This window comes from Triticum aestivum, chromosome 1B (genome assembly GCF_018294505.1).
Source record: "Triticum aestivum cultivar Chinese Spring chromosome 1B, IWGSC CS RefSeq v2.1, whole genome shotgun sequence".
Lineage (NCBI taxonomy): Eukaryota > Viridiplantae > Streptophyta > Magnoliopsida > Poales > Poaceae > Triticum > Triticum aestivum.
The window spans coordinates 272,922,902-272,939,558 of record NC_057795.1 but is presented as its reverse complement, the minus strand read 5'-3'; the positions used below and the strand labels follow the sequence as shown (position 1 = coordinate 272,939,558).

General features: G+C 43.1%; 1 protein-coding gene across 3 annotated transcripts; it reads left to right on the top strand.

Annotated features, from left to right (window-relative positions):
- The first annotated feature begins 213 nt into the window (after nucleotides 1-213).
- On the top strand, nucleotides 214-15,442 carry LOC123119193 (SNF2 domain-containing protein ENL1). 3 transcript variants are annotated; one of them, XM_044538916.1, is made up of 19 exons: nucleotides 214-946; nucleotides 1,197-1,373; nucleotides 2,376-2,568; nucleotides 2,646-2,776; nucleotides 2,840-2,888; nucleotides 3,419-3,619; nucleotides 5,244-5,390; nucleotides 5,558-5,698; nucleotides 5,776-5,853; nucleotides 6,043-6,228; nucleotides 6,461-6,532; nucleotides 6,737-6,855; nucleotides 7,032-7,143; nucleotides 7,249-7,317; nucleotides 7,502-7,587; nucleotides 7,666-7,776; nucleotides 13,347-13,476; nucleotides 13,554-13,687; nucleotides 15,105-15,442. In XM_044538916.1, the coding sequence occupies exons 1-18, from the start codon at nucleotides 381-383 to the stop codon at nucleotides 13,671-13,673; spliced, it is 2,688 nt and encodes an 895-aa protein (XP_044394851.1). In that variant the 5' UTR covers nucleotides 214-380; the 3' UTR covers nucleotides 13,674-13,687; nucleotides 15,105-15,442. The 3 variants fall into 3 exon arrangements, with proteins under 3 accessions (XP_044394851.1, XP_044394844.1, XP_044394839.1); XM_044538909.1 differs by having other exon boundaries at nucleotides 216-946; nucleotides 2,370-2,568; nucleotides 15,108-15,442; XM_044538904.1 differs by having other exon boundaries at nucleotides 216-946; nucleotides 2,370-2,568.
- Nucleotides 15,443-16,657: the final 1,215 nt, after the last annotated feature.

Sequence of the window (16,657 nt, the reverse complement as noted above, 5' to 3'; positions counted from 1 at the left end):
CCGCCTTTTCCCGCGCGCGCAATCGTTTCCCGCCACCGCTAGAGCACGCGAAACCAGACGGCGCATGCTAAAAAACAATTTTACCGCGCTGGCGCGTCTTTTGGCGCGCCAGTTGAAGATGCTATGAGAAGGGTTGTTTCCAAGTTTCGCTTCAAGCAAGGAAACAGCGGGAAAAACTGGTTAGTGCCACCTGCAGATTAGTCTAACGCCAGGGCCCTCACAGCCCATATCCAACTGCCTTACAGCCCACAGGGCTCTCCCCTCCCTCTCTCTCGCCGCCGCAGCCTCCTCGCACATCTCATCTCCGTCCTCGCCCGCTGCCGCTCCCGCCGCCCCGCACCCCTTCCGCACGGATCCGCCTGCCCATCCTCCGCATCTCCATGGCCGGACATTCGGGTACCGCTCACGCCAGCGGCCGCGGGAAGACTCCGCCCCCCTCCACCAATCTCCTCCGCATTTCAATGGCGGGAGACCCGGACCAAGCTCGCACTTCACCTTCGCACTGCCGTGGCCGCGGCCGCGGCCGCGGCCGCCTTGACTCCCAGGCCCCCAAGGGCAACCAGGCCGTTACAGACGAGCCCGATTGTACGGTCGTCACCTCGTTCTTGCGCGGCCGCGGGAAGATTCCACCCCCCTCCACCAATCTCCCCCGCAGCTCAATGGCGGGAGACCTGGACCAAACTCGCACTTCACCTTCGCACGGCCGCGGCCGCCTTGGCTCCCAGGCCCCCAAGGGCAAGCAGGCCGTTACAGACGAGTCCGATTGTACGGCTGTCACCTCCTCGCGCGGCGGCGGGAAGACTCGGCCGCCCTCCACCAATCTCCTCCGCAGCTCAATGGCGGGAGATCCGGACCCAGGATTTGTGGCGGACACGCGGCGGATCAGCCAGGCCCTCGCCGCTCCCCCAACTTGCGCCAGCTCGTCACGTACTAAGTCATCGAGCAGGTGCGTTCTGGGAGTTGCGTACTCCTGTTTTTGCGAACAATGCCTCCGCTAATTACCATGGCCACACTGCCCGTATATGAGCTCTGTTTAGTATCCAATCAACGTATATACGCAGTTCACAAAGATCTGCTACAACCTCATCCTCGTGATCCTTCACGAGTGAGGTTACAGTGATTGTGTATATCTATATCTGTGGTTCTAGGGTCCGAGCTTCATTCATCATTTTATTTCCTCTATTTTCCACATGCAGCTTCTCGAGCGGCCGCGCAGCACTTCCTTTCATGGACAAAGGCAAGCAACCTGCCAAGGAGCAGGTGGCTGAGAGGCCACAGCCTACGGGATTTATGGCGGACGCGCGGCGGATCAGCCGGGGCCCTACTGCTCCTCCAACTCATGCTACTTTGTCTTATACCAAGTCACGAAACAGGTGCGTAGTGAGAGTTGTATATGTTTTTGGAAGCAACAACACAACGGCGCGGCACCCCCTTTTGTTGAGATTATTATTAAGTGGGCTGGGCATTGCATATGAGTTCTTCTTTAGTATCCAATCCACGTAATGTGCGGTTCATACAGATCTGCTACAACCTCATCCACATTGATCCTCATGAGTTACTATTGTAGTTGTACTCAAATACTACTTGCATAGGTAAATCTATAGTGGTTCTACTGTGTTCTACGATCTGAGCTTCATCCATCATTTTTTGTAAAGCCTAACATATAAATGACCAAGAGAGACGTGTTGTAAAAAGCGATGGAACATCCCATAGCATCCAGTTAGTGCTAATGTAGGATCGAATGGGGCGGAGCTACATGAGTAGTTGCAACTATTAGTGTGTGCACTAGTCACAGTTTTTTCATCCTAGCTCAACAACCATGTCTTTGACCCATTTATTTTCACCCAGGCTGCTTCTTCTATAGTTCTATTTCTAGCTAGGATGTGGCATTGTAGGCATGGTCCATTGCCGTAAGGTGCAACTCAGGATAGAATCTTGTGAATGCAGGACAAGCGCATTAACTGCAGAGCCGACGCACTGGAGGCACCGCAAGACAGTGGTGCTTGCATACACTAATTAGATTTTCTGTTTGTTTTTTTGTAACATGCACCCAACTTGGTTTTCTCCTGGTTCTTTTATTCTCTGTAGGTATTAAGCATAATCTGTTAGCGCACTCAACTTTAAAAGCTAAAACATTAAGCTGATACTAGAAAGGTGGTAGTTGAGCGAGCGTAAATGATATGTTGACATTGTGCTGTAGCACTAGCTGCCCAGCCACTCACCTTACTAAACACAACTCTAATTATTGGACAGCACAGATTAGAGAGTTGAATGTTGTTTCCGAAAAACCTCCTGCTATTTGCAAGTAATTTTTATTTGCGTACCAAAATATTCAAAAATGTGATCGTTCTATCTCTTTTTCCTTGAAGGGTCAGAGAGGAGGCAGTGTCAAATTTTACGCTCAAGCCTTTAGGATCTACCGTGACAAGACCTTTTATACTCCGCAATGAAGTGTTCACAGAGCTGCTCCCGCATCAGGTGGAGGGCCTGGAATGGCTTTGGAATATCCATTGCCGTGGAACGGGAGGGTTAGTAGCTGATGATATGGGTCTCGGCAAGACTAAACAGGTGCTGGTTCTGAAACATTTTTTTTTGCATGATTAGGCATATGATTCGACTTCCTAACATATTTTCTCTGGGTATAGATACTAGCATTTTTAGCAGGTCTCCTTGAATCAAAGCTGATGAAAACAGCACTAATTGCTGTTCCTGCAGCCATTGTGCATCAATGGATTGAAGAAATGATTGATCTTGGCCTAGAGAACTACATACACATGTAAGTTTTTTCTGTCCCATCTGTTTTGCGGCATTTCATGTCTGATTAGCTTTTCTTCTACAGATTTAAGGATAAACAAACAAGGAAAGAGGAGCTTGCCAAGTTTTGTGAGGTACGCCCTGATCCACCGTCAAATTTAGGTGTTTTATTGCTTCGAGAGAAATCTGGGCATAATAAATATTGTTTTTTATTTTTGTTAGTGTATCATAGTGGTCGGACCCTTCCCCAGACCCTGCGCAAGCGGGAGCTACATGCACTGGGGCTGCCCCCCCTTTTTTTTTATCATAATGATCATACCCTTTTTCTCTGATGGTTGTTGCACAATTTTACCTGAAACCAAGGGCTAAACATTTATAAAAAGTTGCTTAATGAAAAGGATTTCAATGCCATGAATATTTGTATGTTTTTTTTTTTGACCAACTACAGTAGGGAAAAATCCCTACCGTGATCTTTTTCATTATGAAGTTAGGGGTTAAATCAAAGTACATGGAAGACATGAGTATGCCAGTTACATCCCATTAGTCTAGATCTAATATTTGTATGGTTATCTGGCCACTTGTCTAATAGAAGCATAGTTAGAGACTGCAGCAGTAGATTTTTACATAAATAAAATGTTATATATGACTTATATTTTTATTGCAGTCTGGGGGCCTTCTTATCACTACACACACTCTAGCAACTAATAATTGGTCAGTGCTGAAGGGGCCGTGGGACTATATGATCATTGACGAGGCTCATGTTACTTGCAAAAAGGAGACATTAAAGTCATACTGTAACTTGCAGAGGCTTCATTGTAGCCACAGAATACTCCTTACTGGAACTCCATCACCGAATGGGTTGAAGGTTTGCTCTCACCATCTTTGTAATTTTTTTTCCTACTTAAGGGTGAATAATACAAAATTACAAATAGTTATGGACCATCCTCTGCTTGCAACAAAACCCCTCTCCACACATCACAGTACATGATTTAACTAGGAAGGCACCTTATTTGCACTCAACATGAGAAAGTAAACAAACAACAAAACCCTAACTTCAGCAGAGCATGACAATAAGCCAGCATACACATCGTTCCCCTCTTTTCCAGCATCCGAGCACATCATTTCCTCACCTCACCATACCAGCCCCAGGACTGCAGGTGCCTTCCTTTATTTCTGCTAAAAGCCTCAGCTGCCGCCTGTAGCAACAATTCTGTGCCTTTGACTTGTATTCCTCGTAATCCTTGCCTCTGTACCCCAGGCCAAAGTGTCATCCAGTGAGAAGTTTGCACGATAACACTAGTAGGATCCTAGGGGAACATTTATCAAAGCAAGCTTTATTCCTAGCCTTCCATATTGTCCACACCACAGCCACTAAGCCTACTGCAAGCTAGTGCTTCTGTTATTAGAGCTGGTAACCTTGCTTTGTTGCGGTAGTTGAGTTGCCGACTTTTTTTATTAATAGGCCGGAAGGATTGTAGAATCTACTTGCGAACACACAATGCATTCCCATTCACCTGTTTACAACACTGCCCCTACCAAACTATATACTCCCTCCGTTCCATAATATAGTGCCTATAGATTTTTGCAAAAGTCAAACATTACAAACTTTGGCCATATCTATAGAGAAAAGTAGGTACATCTAGAATACCATATGCACATCATTGGATACATCGTGAGTTATATTTCCAGAATGTACATGTTTGATATTGTAGATGTAGACAGTTTTCTCTATACACTTGGTCAAAGTTAGCAAAGTTTGACTTGCACAAATATCTATAGGCACTACATTGTGGAATGGAGGGAGTAAGACAAAAAACTAGCAACAGGCACTGGCATGCCAAACTCCACGCCTTTCACCCGCTAGTTCACTATTGGTGCTCTAGGTTATTTGGGGTGTGTAGAAAAGCAATCCACGAGGAGATCTTTCAGAGCTCGCTCACTATTTTGGTTTTGTGCAAACCTTACGAGCGGGACTAGAATTGGCTCAACCGCCGAGGCGGGGCTGGGCAGCTTCTTCTATGGAACGACCACCCCAGTGGATTCCACCGCCACATGACTATATGAAGTTCAATGTTGATGATGCGAAGGTGCAGGTCAAAGGAGCAGTGGCTATCATCTCTCAAAATAAGGATGGAGTCTTCCAGGGCTGTCGGTGGGGGTTCACAGGGACCCTCATAATCCACCTATACGTCATTGCTCCTGTACCGAAGTAAAGTCCGTCTTAAGACCAAAAGCACAGTTTACAACACCCCAAACATATCTAGCTAGAGCAGTGTATAAATAAATGATAAATATTTTCATTAGCATTACAGAACCTACATTTCTTACTGCCAGACCAACCTCTCTAACAAATTGTTCTTGGTAAGAATGCTATCTCTAAACAACAACCACAAAAAACTTTGATTTTAAAGGCTTAATAACCATGTTTGTATGATAATATCACATATTTTCTTTCCTCTTTCTAAATCATTTTTTCTTGGAAAATGCAGGAGTTACGCGCAATTCTTAACTTCTGCTGCCCAGGAATATTCAGTTCTGTGAAGGACTTTCATGAAAACTATTTAGCTCCTCTTGTCGAAGGAAACTACAAGGGGTCTTCTTCAGAGCAGCTGAATGAGTCTTTCAAGGCTTCGCAGGTACTCCTCTTGAAGTTTATTTGTTATTTTTGCAAAGTGCAAACTTCTAATTTCTCTATACTTTGGTTTTACTTTCATTGAATGTTCCCGTGGATATGCGATTTAGTCATATGTTTCTAATTTTAGCATCTTATGTGTGATCTTTGTTGACAATTTCAATTTCACAGAAACTGCAAGGTCTGCTCAGTCCTTGCTTCTTGAGAAGATTGAAAAATGTGCTATCATCTACAGATACGCCTGAGAAAAAAAGATTAAATTTACCTGAAAAGGTTGAGTTTGTCGTTTGGCTTAGATTGTCGCCTTATCAGGTACTATTTTATCATATGGATACAGAGTGACTTAGAACATGTAAGATTTTCCTTATTAACATTTTATTTTGATGCAGGAGAAGTTATACAGAGAGCTTCTGAGTGGTGGTATTGTTCGAAAAAACAACCCAGGAGAAATGATAGTAGCTTCAACGGTATACAACATAATCATTAAATATTCTGTAACTACTTACGATACACATAATGGCCGTTGCTTGTGATAGTCTGCTGTATTTATGTTCGATTCAAATGCTTATTCAATGTTCATGAATTATTGTGATAGTATTTCCGAACATAACTAATATAATAAATTTAACATCTGTTACTTTTGTCTTTCTAAACAGCTAATGCAAAAAATTTGCAACCATCCTACTAAATTGGACAAGATAAGTCAAGAAGACCTAGATGGTACGCAGAGATTTGTTCTAAAATGCATGGTAAAAAAATTAAGAAGCAGAACATCTACAGATGATAGACATTTTTCTGAAGAACATCACTCTTCAAAACTTGATATCATAGTGAGGTTGCTGGTAAGTCTACTCCCTCTGTTTACATATATAAGACGTTCTAACTTTTTTGTGAATTGGATGTATATAGACACACTTTAGTGTATTTGTTCACTCATTTCAGTCTTTATGTAGTCCATATTGAAATATCCAAAACATTTTATATTTGTGAACAAAGGGAGTAATTTATTAATATATCCATTAGCTACCAGTACAAAAAAGAAACAGTGCAGTAAATTTTTTTAATGCCTTACAGGAAAGGTTTAATGAGCAAAAGCTTCGAGTGTTGATATTCTCTCGAACTTGCGAAATGCTGGATGCCATTGAGGTATTAAGTGCCAACCCTACTTTATGGGTACACACATTTAATTCTTATCCTGTAGGAAGTGATAGTTAAAAAGGGATATGTACATGATCGAATAGATGGAAGTTTGAGTGACAAACAACGAGCTAAGAGGATCGAGGTACCTTTTTAAAGTTCTCTTCTTAGTACCTTATTGAAAGTGCTTATTCCTACTCTCAAACTGTTCAGGCGTTCAAAAAAGCTGACGGAGCGCCTATTTTCTTAATTTCCTCCTTCTCCGGTGGTACTGGATTAGATCTTCATATTGCTTCAAGAGCAATCATTGTGGAGCCATTCTGGAATCCATGGTATATTATTTCTTGCAGCATGGAATGCTTTATTTATTCTGTTAAGTTTGACTGTAACAGTGTATGACTACTGCCTCTAAATAGTGAACCATGTCTAGAAAAATATTTTTTGATCTTTGTTTATGGTTTTTGAGGGAAGAAAATAAATCTGATAATAATTATTACAATCTTTACAGTGTTGATGACCAAAGTGCCGATCGCATTTATCGTGTGGGGCAGAAGAAAAAGTGCATTATCTATAGACTAATTAGCTCGGAAACTATTGAAGAGATTGTGTATAAAGCACAGGTTGGTATTACTTATGGCATAAGAATTCTTAGGTTCTTCTTACACTTTTGTGTTTAAATATTCCTTATGTGTTCTCCTAGATTTAAAATCATTTTAATTTTTCAGGTTTTCAAACTAGGCATTTTTAAGTCTGCCACTGAGAATAAGGACTTTCAAAGATATATTACCGAAAAGGTATACACATCTCTTTTGGTTTCTCATATAACCACTACAGCTTATTTAGCTGCGGATGGTCATGGTCTACAAAACTACTTAACTACATAACTTTATTGGCGATTTAGCTAGCTTATCCTCGTAAGGGATACAAGCTGTTGCTTAAAAAAAGACTACTGTACCTTACCACTTCAATTATTCACAGAGGAATGAGCTTCTGAAAACACCTCCAAATGGGTATGGAAGTTCAAGAACTCTACAAGAGTTAGAGAAGGAACCCACCCAAACCTTGTAAGTAAAACCGTTGTTAAACTGTTCATGGCTATTTATTTAGTGTTGCACTGAAACTGCATTAAAACCTCTAATTAGGTCTGAGGAGATGAGCAACGAACTAAATTTCCTCAAGAACAGAGATATTGTGGGTGTGTCCATTCACGGTGCATTGTTTCAAGGAGCGCCAAGTAGAAAGCCTATTAAGAGGTATGATTCTCCTGTTTAGTACTCCCTCCGTTCCAAATTACTCGTCGTGGTTTTAGTTCAAATTAACTAAAACCACGACGAGTAATTTGGAACGGAGGGAATAGGCTCTTAGCTAACGAAAATGCCTATCTGGTCGCGAGCACAGCTGCTCCTGTTATCTCAGGTGTCTGTTCTCTTCTAGATTCCCTCTGCCCCTCTTATTTCTTAGTGTATATTTTCGAGTATTAAGGCCTACTCAGTCTATATGGCCCACTCTATGCAGTCAGTTAATGCAGCCTGCATCGTGATATTACCCTCCGGTCCAATTATCTTCTGACGTTTTGGCCTGCTTCCTCCTCTGTTCTGGGCCGTCGGATTAATGCCAAGCCTCCCTGGTTCATGGAAGCCATTGGCGAGGCCACCTCCTCGATCAGTGTTTTTTATAACAACCTCCTGCATCAAGAGTTTTGCTGGTATAGAATAATGCAGCTAATTATCGCCTCCATAAACTGATCCTCACTGAGGTGTTGCTAAAGCTTGCCATGTGTCAATCTAGCTGGTCTCAGAATCCATGTGTCAACGTAGACTATTTATTTCGACCCTACCACCTTTCCTTCTACAGTAAACTTAATTTCTTCTTATCGGAACAACCACTCGTCCACGGTTCTCTTAATGACAGACTAGGGGATGGGGGGGGGGCACCCAAGGTGTTCTTGTGCGGTGCCATATAGGCAAATGCCCATTCCATTGCATTTTTTGGCAATTGTCGTGACACTTTTGAATAGACATGCACCAGGAAGAACCAGCATGTTGATAGAGTTTGACTTCTTTGAGAAACTTCTAATGGGCTAAAACTGAGTTGATGATCTTATTTATGTTGCAGAGAGGGTAAGAATTGTTTGATGATATCCACTCCTCTTGGACAATGAACACACTTTAAGAAGAAAAGTATTAGCCATTAAAATGTTTTTTTAAAGGCTCTTATTGGTAGTTCCCCATAGGCACTCACGGCATGATCATATGATCCTGTCTACAAAAAGCCACACCCAAAAAGCACCCAAAATAGGACCCAAATCTATGAATGTACTCACACTAAATAGCTACACATCAGATCAACCTCAAACTTTGTCTCACAACGAACCTCATAAAACACATTAAACATGGATGCATCAGCCAGGCAAGTCATTTCATGGAACATTGGGGGACCTCCATACCAAACAGAGCAGCAAATAGTAATTAGGGTCTTGACAAGCCTGATGGGGATAACCTAGCTTGCAATGTCACCTGAAGTATTGGATCGTCATGGCCACAGACCTGAATCACTTGTCATTCCGGAGTTATACCGCTGAACCACTTGTCGTTCCGGAGTTATATCCGCTTAGATAACCCAATGATCCCTGATTCATGGTTTCATATATGAGATAATCTGTGAACCGAGGTACAAATCACAGATAGATCAGCTCACCAACCAATTAATATAGGACCTTTTACATTTGTGTCCCTAACTCGAACCCACTACTCAGATTTGCCCCTAATTTCGAAGCATGCTCAAATTTGCCCCTCTGCCGCCAGTGGCACTTATAAAAATGCCCTTCCGTGCCATTACTGTCCAATCAAAGGGCGTTGACCGCTATCTGGACGTTTGTTGGACATTTTTCCCATGGAAAAAATAAAACGGAAAAAGAAAAAGAAAAGAGAAAGGGCGCCCTCACCTTTTGGCCCAGGACGACCCAGCCAGCCCAGCCCACTGGCTGGTTGGCTTCTTCCTCTTTAGAGACCGAGGGTGTGTTGCCCGCCCGCTCACCCGAGCGCCGCCGTTCATGTGGCCAACGGCAATGAGAAGCCGCATTTCCATGTCTGCATGTCCCGCCATGAAACAGAGCGTCCTCACACCGGAGATCGTGACCTCGGGTGCCTTTCTACTCCGCGACCAATGCCATCTCCGCCGCATCTGCCCACCGTCCGCCGTCTTTGATTCGCCATTGTATGAGGTCCACCGGCGATCCCTTACCATCCTGTTGATACATCTGATGTTGCGGAGTCTTTTACACTTCAGCGATGAGCCCTTCTTTGTCTAGCCCCACCCCACGACGCCTCGCCCCGGTGGCCGTAGGCGAGGTACATGTGCTCGCCGTCTGCCCTCCCCAGACCCTTCGACCACTATGGCATGCTCGCAATGAGATGCTGATGCCAATACACCTCTATCCCCTGTCCCCCCTGCTTTCTAGCCCCCCTGCCACCTAGCTTCAACCGCTGTCGCCACTAGCCTCGGTCGTGCCCGACACTCCGGCCGTCCCCGCTCACCCTACCACTTCCATTCAACGCGGAGCAAGCCCAGGAGCACGTAGGACCATTCCATCGGTCATTTGGTCGCCGGAACAGAGCTCCCCTGCCCTCGTTCATGGCGTATGCTCGCAGGTGGTTAGATTTGGATTAATGGCTTCCTATGACATGTGGGGCCCATTAGTTGCACTAATCCCACCTAGTGTTAAATATTATGCTAGTTATTGAGACTAATCGTGGGCCCTATCAATTAGCAAAACTGCTAAATCAATTAAGAAAAATAACTTGACATGTACATGTGGGGCCCCACGTGTAAGTGAGAGAGGTTTTTTTCTGCAGCGGACCCACATGTAAGTGAGTGAGAGCCTGGATATGTTTTTTTTTCAGTGGGTCCCACCCGTGACACATATAGTCAGGGGCAAAATGTCCAACAAACGTCCAGATAACGGTCAACGCCCTTTAACTGGACGGTAACAGCACGGAAGGGCATTTTTGTAAGTGCAATTGACGGCAGAGTGGCAAATTTGAGCATGCTTCGAAATTAGGGGCAAATCTGAGTAGTGGGTTCCAGTGAGGGACACAAATGTAAAAGACCCATTAATATAACCTTCTTCTGGAAAAGGCCATAAAAGAGTGTGTAGCCACAAAACATCATTTAGTTCTTTACCAAGAATGCAAACGTACAAAGTACAGTCTAAACAGAGAATAAAAGGTTCCCAGTAGAGCATATAGTCGAACTGGTGATGTTCCAGTCCTTCAGTTCTCTCTTTACAGTCTCCTCTCATGTCAAGTTTTGTCTACCCTGACCTCTCTTGACATTATCAACACGCTTTAGCTGTCCGCTATGCACTGGAGCTTCTGGAGGCTTGCGCTGAATATGCCCAAACCAGATGTTGGACAAGCTTCTCTTGAATCGGTGCTACCCCAACTCTATACATATATCATCATTCCGGACTCCACCCTTTCTTGTGTGGCCACATCCATCTCAACATGCGCATCTTCGCCACACCTAATTGTTGAACATGTCACCTTTTAGTCGGCCAACACTCAGGACCATACAACATTGCAGGTCGAATCGCCGTAGTATACAACCTGCCTTTTAGTTTTTGTGGCACTCTCTTGTTATAGAGAATGCCAGAAGCTTGCCGCCACTTCATCCATCCGGCTTTGATTCGATGGCTCACATCTTCGTCGATATCACCATCCTTATGCAGCATTGACCCCAAATATCGAAAGGTTTCCTTCTGAGGTACCACTTGCCCATCAAGCTAACCTCCACTTCGTGCCTAGTAGTACTGGAACTGCACCTCATGTACTCAGTTTTAGTTCTACTAAGCCTAAAACCTTTAGATTCCAAGGTTTGTCTCCGTAGCTCTAACTTCCTTTTAAGAACCCCTATCCGACTATCATCGACTAGCACCACATCATCCGCAAAGAGCATACACCATGGGATATCTCCTTGTGACCTCATCCATCACCAAAGCAAAAAGATAAGGGCTCAAAGCTGACCCTTGGTGCAGTCCTATTTTAATCGGGAAGTCATCGTTGTTGCCATCACTTGTTCAAACACTTGTCACAACATTATCATACATGTCCTTGATGAGGGTAATGTACTTTGTTGGGACTTTGTGTTTCTCCAAGGCCACATCAATGAGCTTACGACAATTAATGATTGTGTTTCTCTCTGTGGTTTGTTATGTAAGTCCTCTGATCTAAGCAACCTAATCAGAGCTGGGCACTCACAACAACGCGAACAATGCGTTCTCTAACCCGGCTTCCGCTGGATACAACAATAAAAAATAAATAAACAATTAGCAGGTTCTTCTAACAACACCATATTCCAAAACTAGTAATTTCCCTATCACACTTACTGTTCATCCACAGACTATTCCCTGCACACATTTTATCATCTCTTCTCATACCTGGTACCAAAACCTTTCCCACAAGTACACGTTTTAAAATCATAGGCCTCAGTTAACGAATCAAAGCTAGTACCCAGAGTTGGTACAATGACATTATCACTTGCATTATTGGCGAAACTTTTTTGCTTTCTCCAATGCAGTTCCTCTCTGTTGGGCATAATGTTCTGAAATTGGTGCCGCTGAGCCAATCCTTACTCTACACAGAAATCATGTACTGCTTAGACATAGCGAAACTGGAAATAGGTGTAAGTGTTCATGATTGCCAGAAGTCAGATTGATCAACTAATCACTAAGTCCTGCATTTTCTTATGCAGCATGAATACTCTTTGCTTGCACTGTTAGTCATACTGACTAATGGACCAAATAGCTTCTACGCCTGAACCAAAATCAAGCTTGAATCTTTTCATCTGCCAATTTTTTTCGTCTATGAGGACATTAACCATGACGGACGACAGAATACAATGTACATAAGATCCAAAATTAACTGTGGAGAAACATATTTGTTAGGATTTCAGGTTAATGAGGTATGTCAGTTACATTATTCAAACCTCAACACTATCATAAAATTGGGGTCTGTATAGTCGTCTTACTCCATTCAGGTTCTTCCAGAGTTCATCTTTCTCGTTGACTGCTGAGATACGGCAAGCGGGCCAGTCCTCCCTGTCTCTAATCAGCACGTCCGCCTTGTCTTAGATCTGTGCGTCTCAGCTCTCTGCCGCCACAACCGCTGTCTCCGCCAACACTCCGTATACCGACAAAGCGTGTTCCGCCAGATCCATTGGTCGCTCATTGTCGTCCATGCCCTCAAGGACTGGGAACCTGAGTACCATAGAAACAGAGCTTTCAAATCGACCTCAAATCCATGAATGCTTGAATGAACGAAATCGAGAAATCATCACTAGCCTGTTTACCGGTTGCAGTAAGAACTACATGCTGTCAATGGTGTCCTCCCCAACCACCGAATGGCTCACAGCAAGCTCTCCTCTCCCTGAGTGGAACTATCTAGGAGCCCCTGGGACGAACGGCACCTCATCATACTCGCTGTTCGGTCCCACACATTAAAGAAGCTTTTCCTGTTCCACGGATCATCATGAACCTTAATGTCATGAGCCATGGCTCACCAGAAAATAGATCATAGCGTAAGCGCTTCTGTTCCTATGTGGGGTCAGTACACAGCAGTTGTCCATACGTATTTCGGTCATTGGGATATTAACCCACCGCCTCGATCCCATAAAATGAAATGGAACAGATCTCGACACATTTTTCATCGGCATAGATAAAGGGCGCATGTGTGCTCGAGTTCAGAAACTCCGCGCCCCTTAGCTAACTCTTTTGTTGTTGTTACCATAACTCGTGTTTGTGACGCCACTTTTTTTTTTTTTGCAGCGATGATTCAGGCGGCTCAATTGAAACAAACTGGCACTTGGATGAGAAAGAAAACTTAAGAATGGCACGACAAAATAAAATTGCATTTCATGAAGCTGAAATTAGAAACTATAAAAGTTTGTTAGCCCAGGCAAGTACAATAGTTTTATTTGTTATGGCTAATAATATATGGAGTATATCCTTGTCTTACAAAACAAATATGTGCAGATTAGCAAGGGAGGAAGGCTACTTCCTGATGGGGGAGCAAAGCTTGTTCAGACCATTGCACGTAATACGGATGCTCTTTCTAAGCTGGGTGCAGATACAGACCCAAAAGATGACACGTAATTCTTTGTTATCAGGTAATACATGACCCAGTGAATACGCACATGGTAAAGCATTTTTTGCCTTTCTGATCTTACTGTATACCATCCCTCCCTCCTTCGAAGTATGTATCAGTGCAATAAATTATGCACGACTTATTTTAAGCAATTTGGGTTCCCATTGCTGTTTGTGCAACAGTACAAATTGTACATTGTAATTCTAGTTTTGTCTATGTGAAAGCTGCTGTAGTGAATTAGGACTACCATGTTTATTTGGATGAAGTGGCATTAATCCCCAGATTCATCCGCTTCTCCCAACTAAATATAATGATTGCTTACTAGGAATACTTATCATTAATTTTAGTTCTTTTTTGATTTTTTCAGAATTTATGTGACATGTTATTTCCTTGCTTATTCTGTTTTCTATTCCCCTTTCCTTTCCTCTCCTTGGAAAACAAAACAAAATGTGTTCTCGTGGTCTTCAGCGGCCTCACCCCGGTCCGCTCTGTTCAGCAGGTCAGCCGTTAGCCTACCGCCCGAGCCTTCAGCCATACCTGAATCAAATATGCATATACTATGGTCCAAGTGGATATTTCTTCACAAAATTTAATTAGCTTTGCCTTGCCTTTTGGAACATTGGCACTTGCTTTCTTTTGCTTTTGGTCAAGCAGTACATGTTTGACCACTTCCTGTTCCTCCAGCTTGTAATTATCCTGACTGACCAAACAAAGCCGCAGTTAGGCAATCTGTATTTCAGCTGGAGTCATGTATTGCTTGTGATATGTGATGTAGAGTTTAGTTAAAACTTTTACTCGTAGATTTGATCCAGTACCATATAGTTTCAGTAAAGAACTCAGGTTAGATGTGAGAGATAGTGATCTACTTATACAACATCAATTTATAGATCTACTTATACAATATGGACCATCATATCTGACCCCCTAGGAAGCTGGGATTATTGTTTTCATTTCTTGTGCCTTATTTGTTATTTCCATGATTAATCTAAGACATTGTTTTACATAGGCTTATATAAGCTATGACATGATACTAAATTATTTCAAGTACTGTTTAAGGAATCTTCTGATCTGATTTGAATCATCTTGTCAAAAGTTTAGTCCTTGTTTGCAGCAATTCTTGGTTGATATGCACTATATTTTATTACGAGGGAGTAAATTTGTTGAATGGCTGAATTTTGTACAGCTTAGACCCTGTTAGCGATAAGTCGGCATTGTATTTAGACTGAGTATACATAGTATTCCATTGTAACACAGTGCCACAACCAATTTGTTTTCCTATCATGCTTTGCTCTCTTATTTGTACCAAGAGGCTGGGAGTACCAAGAACATCTGCTTTTTCCTCATGCTCTGTGTCTTTGCTATTAGCCAGCTACAATCAACTTGATGATGGTACTAGTCAGTTGCATTTTTACTTGCTAATGTTGTGTCTCCTTTTGTAGCAGGCTGACCTGAAAGATTGTAAAAGATGGTTGTGCAAAACAGAAAGAAATCAGAGTCACCATGCTTTGGTGTTGATTCCAAGGAACAGATTTATGTTATTTTGTTATGAGAACAGTTTGTAGCTTTCTGTAACATCTGTATGAATCATTTTCTTTCCGGTAATTTGGTTAACATATTACCATTGAGCTAGATAATTTTAGTTACTTGAAATGTTAGTAAACACAGCTTTTGATGAAATAGTCACTTGTTTGAAGTCATGAAAAAGAAAAATGAGAGAATAAATATTTCATGGTTACTTCAAATATTCGATTCTGAGCTCAGGCTCAGATGATTCTGATATGGCCGATGCTAGGCGTCATCAGGCTAATGTGACGACAGTCGTTAACGTTGTCTGTGGCAAGAAAATCGGCTCATCCTTATCATCTTTCGCTCGTCTCCTCCCCTACATCGAAATATACGCACACAGGTTTATTCACTCGCCGGTGTCCCCCTCTGGAGGGAGCCAAATCGACTCAGAGCATTTTCATGTAGATGCAAAAATAATTAACTTTTGCATCTCCGAGGCTCATCTTCATGTAGATGCAAAAATAATTAACTTTGAGGCCCCAAAACCCTTCAACCGATGGTGTAGATAATTTTTTTTATACATCTCCGCCTTTCGAACCTCGCGATGAAAATTTGCATCTCCACTCCTAGGAGATATAAAAACGCAACTGCCGGCCAACCCAGCAACTGTCATTCACTTCACTTTTGCACGCCCGCCCAACTCTGCCGCCGTCCGAATTCGCCCAAATTTGCAACCGCCCGCCCGGCCACTCCGGCACCCTGCTGCTGGTTTCGACTGCCGGCCGCCGCCGCACGCTGCGAATTGGGTGTTTTTCCGCCGCCGCTCGATTCCACCGCCGCCACTCGATTCCACCGTCGCCATCGCCCCGCCTGCTTCACTAGCCGCATCCCCGCACTCCCGTTGCTGCTCGATCTGGCCGCAGCCCCGCACCGCCGCCTCGCCCATTGTCGTCACCCCCCGCCGCCGCCTGAGTACTAGTTGAAGTACAATTTTACATCTCCATTTGCATCATATGTTGGAGTTACTCTTTTACATCTCCGTTTTGCATCATTTGTTAGAGTTGGCACTTTTTTGGAAATGCAAAAAGCATATTTTGGAGATGTAAATTTTTACATCTTATGTTTTACATCTTCTATTGGAGATGCTTTTACAAAGGAAGACATGGAGCTACAATGTTTCCTTGTGTAGAAGGGGAAGTGAGAGAGCTTACCGAATTGAAATAAATCTTTTGAAAAAAAATAAATGAGTTCTTTGAAAATTGAAATGAGTCATTTATGATTGACGTTGATCTTTTAAAAATTGAAACCATTCTTTTGAAAATAGAAATGAGCACTGTTCATGGAATTAGAAGGAAGGAGAGTTAGGTTACCTGACTTCTCTTCATAAGTCAGAGGATCCAGTTACCGCAGCTTACCTGACTATCCTTCGTAAGTCAGAGGATCCAGCCTGACTTCCCTTCTAAGTCCATGAACAATGATCATTTCG

Excerpts from the sequence above, each read along its gene's own strand:
- LOC123119193 (XM_044538909.1), top strand. The coding sequence starts at position 381 with ATGGCCGGACATTCGGGTACCGCTCACGCCAGCGGCCGCGGGAAGACT. Across the intron at positions 2,569-2,645 it reads GTCTCGGCAAGACTAAACAG|ATACTAGCATTTTTAGCAGG; the intron begins GTGCTGGTTCTG and ends CTCTGGGTATAG. Across the intron at positions 5,854-6,042 it reads AAATGATAGTAGCTTCAACG|CTAATGCAAAAAATTTGCAA; the intron begins GTATACAACATA and ends CTTTCTAAACAG.